At 57.0% G+C, this 4,442-nt stretch overlaps 1 protein-coding gene across 1 annotated transcript in view; it reads right to left on the reverse strand.

Moving 5' to 3' along the window:
* Positions 1–997: 997 nt before the first annotated feature.
* The window catches only part of LOC112115686 (short transient receptor potential channel 2-like), a 36,391-nt gene continuing 32,946 nt past the window's right edge, over positions 998–4,442 (reverse strand). Inside the window, exons 21-23 of the mRNA XM_026659760.1 lie at positions 2,591–2,660; positions 2,136–2,268; positions 998–1,383 (exon numbers count right to left, since the gene is read on the reverse strand). Coding sequence (XP_026515545.1) covers positions 998–1,383; positions 2,136–2,268; positions 2,591–2,660 — 589 coding nt within the window. The remainder of the gene's footprint in view (positions 1,384–2,135; positions 2,269–2,590; positions 2,661–4,442) is intronic.

The raw sequence follows: 4,442 nt of genomic DNA on the forward strand, positions 1-4,442 counted from the left end.
CAAATGGAACGGTTTGAGCAGGAGTCATTGAGCCACAACAAGCACGGATCCCCCCCGCCCCCCAACACACACGGCCAGTCACGTATCAGAGCAGAACCACACTTCCAGGCTGCAGCTGCCTGGGTTCATTAACTGGCTACCTCCTGATCGCAGAATTGCGCCTACAACAGACTATGAGCAAGACCTCAGCTGGCAGGCCAGGAAGGCAGGGACTGGCTTCGGTGTGTCTAGGAGTCCCCTTGATTTCCCTCCCAGATGGATACATGGGACAGTCTATACAATGGCTGCACACAGCTCACTGCGCAGCCTGTCTGTCCCACTCCAGCATCACATGGAGCTGGGCCCTAGAGGACGAGTCAACCCCCTCTCCAAGCACCCTGCAGCACTCCGAGCCTGGCCCTGAGGCAGGATCCCCAGCATGACAGTGCCTTGTGCTAGTCCTGTGCCACTGGGCCGGCCCCCTGCTCAGACACACTTCAAATAAATCTTCTGGCCCCTGCTCTCCCTCTCTTTCCACCATGACCCAGGCAGCCCTCGGATCAAACAGTCGCTGTCAATCAGCTGCCTCGTGGAGCCCCAGAGGGGGAAGCATGTCAGTGGTGGGCACAGTGGGTGGAGGTATTTTCTCCGGGCCTTTATATTTAAGTTGCAGGGGCCCAGTTGGTAACACCCAAGGACTTGACATAAATGTTGAATCAAAGTAAAAGAAACCCAGCTGGTGCTACAGCCCATCTGCCTAATGACTGGGCGGGGAGCTTGACTACTCAGACACTGCTCTCTATCAAAGCAGCTGCCTGGTGGACAGAGAACCTGACTGAACCGTCAGCCCCCGACCCCGTGTGGGAGAGGCAGCGAGCTCCCTGCTTGCTTGGGGTGGGGCACAAGCCAGCAGGAGCAGCATACGACGTGCTTTGAGATCCTTCGGCTGCTCTAGACGTGATGAGCGTTGCTATTATTGCTTGGCTCTGCATCGCCGTGGAAACGCTGCCCTGAGCCACTAGAGGCTGGGGCCGGAGTTGGCTTCCTCTGCTGGATGGGAACTCGGCTCTACTGCTTGGTCCCCTTCCCCGGCGCCGTCCCCAGGAGACAGCGCGTGCTGGGGGCCAAGGGAGAGCGCCTTCGGGTAGGGCTGGGGGTCGTTCCAGGCAGCCCCATCCTGGTGCACCATCACCTGGGCCGGGGAGCCCGGGCCGGAGCTGCCCGCGGCCTGGCTGAAGTTCTGGACGTTGTCCTGGACCCGCAGGATGTATCTGTGCAGCACGCTGGCCCCATCCAGAGGGCTGGCGGGAGCAGGGTGGGCGGGCAGGCTGTGATGCAGGCGCTTCACCTCCGCGTGCAGGCGCGACACTGACTTGTTCAGCTCGGTGATACGGTTCCCCAGGTCTGCAAACAAAGCGCAGGCACGGCCAGGTGAGGGCAGGGCTATAGGGAGAGCCAGCCCGCCTTGCGCCCACAGCAGCCCACTGGTAACCATCCCCTCTCTTAGGGCTCCAGAGCATTCATGAGATTCGAGGATCCCCATCTCTGCCCTTAGACACACCCACGTGTGGAGCCGGTTCTTGGGGTGGGCGAGCAGCGTGGGCACGTTGGGCTCCAACTTCCAGGTGCCACTGTCCTTCTACCACATGGGGCGTACGCATGGACCTTCTGCAGCGTAGCACAGACCATTACTGCCTGAGCTAAAGGAGTAACTCCATTGAATGGCAGCAGTAGTAGGCCGTTATCCTTCTGGGAAATGGCCACTAGACGGGGATGTGGCCCACACTTTGCCGGGGTGTGACACCTGCTTCTTCCTGACCCTCATCCTGCCCCCTTCTTCCCTCTATTTCTCCTTCCCTCCCCTCCCCTCTCCACTGTATTATGGAGTCCCAGTCAGGCCCTCCTTGTTTGCTAGGGTGGAGGGGGCTTTCCAGAGCTGCCAGTTAGAGTCACAGAATTTAAGGCCGGAAAGGACCCTAGAGCATCCAGTGTGAGCTACCATGGATCACAGGCCACCAGCCAGACGTTAAGCCCGGCAACCGAATGAGACCGGAGTATCCCAGATCACAGCAGACTCGGCTAGACGTGCCACAGGCAGCGAACAGGAGGCCCTGAGGTTCACCAGTGCCCAAGACCCCGCGCAGTGCCAGGGTTACCTTTCCTCCTGCTCTCCTCGAACTCCCGCCTGGCTGTGTCGATGTAGCGCTGCACCAGAGCCTTGATGACCTGCAGCCGATAGGAACGGCAGCTCTTCCCGCCGAGGCCAACGTCCTCCAGGGTGGCATTAGCCTGAACAGGGTGGGAAACAGGGTTATGCGGGCGCCAGGTACCAGCACGGCTTAGCATTTACCTGGCGCCAGGGGGCTCGCTCACCCTCTTCATGCAGCCATTTTACAGTCCGTGTGGGTGAAATTCACCCAGACAGGATCTAGTCAGGCAGATGGAATTCTGGGAAGCCCCTGTCCCCTAGATATCCCAGGACACGACTGGAAAAGAAGTTGTTTGCAAGGGACTCCAGGGGAGCATAAGCCTGAGGATAAAGCAGTCTCGCTGCCAAGGTAGCTTTCTCCGGGGCTCGGTCTGCAGACAGACAGACAGACAGGGAACTTACGATGGTGGGAATCGGGGGGTAATCCTGTTGCCTCTTGGGTTTGGAGCAGCAAACAAACCTGACAATGCCCCTGGGGAATGCAGAAGGACATGTGTCATTGGGGGAGAGGGGTGTCACTCAAGTACAGCCAGCCCTGGGGACGCTACGTTCAAATCTGAATCCAGGTCCAAAGGGATCCAAAATCGGGGGGAGTCTGGAGCCAGTTTCTGGTTCTGGCCCAATGGAGAGATAAGCCCCAGCCACCATGTTCAGATCCGAACCGTTCCGGGATTCAAGTTCAGGCCCATCACCCTTCAGAAGAGATTTTATCCCCTAAGTTTTAACCTTGACAGCTACCAAGCCGCGGATCTGAGACGGTCTGCTAGCCCCGGCTGCACTGCGGCCAACACGCCCGGAGAGCCAGAGCCCAGGGGGACACGCTGCAGTCCACAGGGATCTTCTCAGCGAGTGCTGGGCGCTGGGCTGCAAATAGGAGCCTTTTAGCCACTGCCTCTGTATTAGGGTTGCCACCTTTCTAATTGCTGGTAACCAGCACCCCGAGGCCCTGCCCCGCCTCTTCCCCCCAAGGCCCTGCCCACCTCATCCCTTGATGCCCCACCCCTTCTCCACCTCTTCCCCCAAGGTCCCACCCCTGCCCCGCCTCTTCCCCCAAGGCCCCGCCCCATCGCTCACTCCTCTCCCACCCCCCCACATCCGAGGCAATCACTGGATCATCTCAAGGAGCTGCCTGCAGGTAGGAGGCGGCCCCAGCTGAGCAGGGGCTGGCACGGGTTAACAATCTGGTGCCTCCTCCCACCCTGCGGTAACTGGACTTTTGGTTCGGTGCCATTTAGGGTTGCCAGGTCCCCTTTTGAAGCGGACTTTCCACCGAGCACCTAGCAACCCTAAACAGCACCCGGACCCAGAAGCCCAAAACTAGATTGGCCAGGTAAAACTCGGACAGGTGGCAGCCCTACTCTGTGTCTCTAACGTAGGCAAGAGTCAGTGGGTGGCAGCAGTGTTTTCCGTTATCGATGCAGCCAACGCTTTCCCCTCTGGCTGCGTGGGGACAGAACCGGCACACTCTGTAGAGCACAGACAGACAGACAGACAGGGACAAATCAAAGTAGCAATAAGGCCCAAATGTTTAGTGGGGGAGGTCTAGGTTGGATATTAGGAAACACTATTTCACTAGGAGGGTGGTGAAGCACTGGAATGGGTTATCTAGGGAGGTGGTGGAATCTCCATCCTTAGAGGTTTTTAAGGCCCAGCTTGACAAAGCCCTGGCTGGGATGATTTAGTTGGTGTTGGTCCTGCTTTGAGCAGGGGGTTGGACTAGATGACCTCCTAAGGTCTCTTCCAACCCTAATCTTCTATGATTCTAAAGCCTCTGCCCTATGCCATACAGCAGTGTCAACGACCGGTCCATGGCCCAGCGCCAGTCCCTGAGATTTCCCTGACACACAGCAGCAAGCCGGTCCCGGGTATCAAAAAGGTCAAGAGAAACTGCCCCACTGGAGTCAGACTAGATGATCTAATGATCCCTTCTGGCCTTCAAATCTAGTAATATATTAATCGTCTTCCTTAACCTGCTCCACCAAGGGAGCAACTTTTCCTTTGTGGAACACTCCAGCATTCCCTGCATTAGTTCCCTTCTCCAAACCTGTCTCGGTCTCCTCAGGAGAACTGGTTGACAAACGGCTAGGCACGTTTGGAGAAACATTTCCGAAGAAAAACAATTATTTACTTGAAATGGTTCATGAAAACTTTCCAAATGTTCCAATTTTTTTAACTTTTTTCACTATTTTCCCCCACCTTTTTGCCACTGAAATGAGGGGAAAGGGAGAGAAACAGGGAAAAACCAGTCAGCAAA

This window comes from Terrapene carolina, unplaced genomic scaffold (genome assembly GCF_002925995.2).
Source record: "Terrapene carolina triunguis isolate 2854851 unplaced genomic scaffold, T_m_triunguis-2.0 Scaffold674, whole genome shotgun sequence".
In the NCBI taxonomy this organism is placed as follows: domain Eukaryota; kingdom Metazoa; phylum Chordata; order Testudines; family Emydidae; genus Terrapene; species Terrapene triunguis.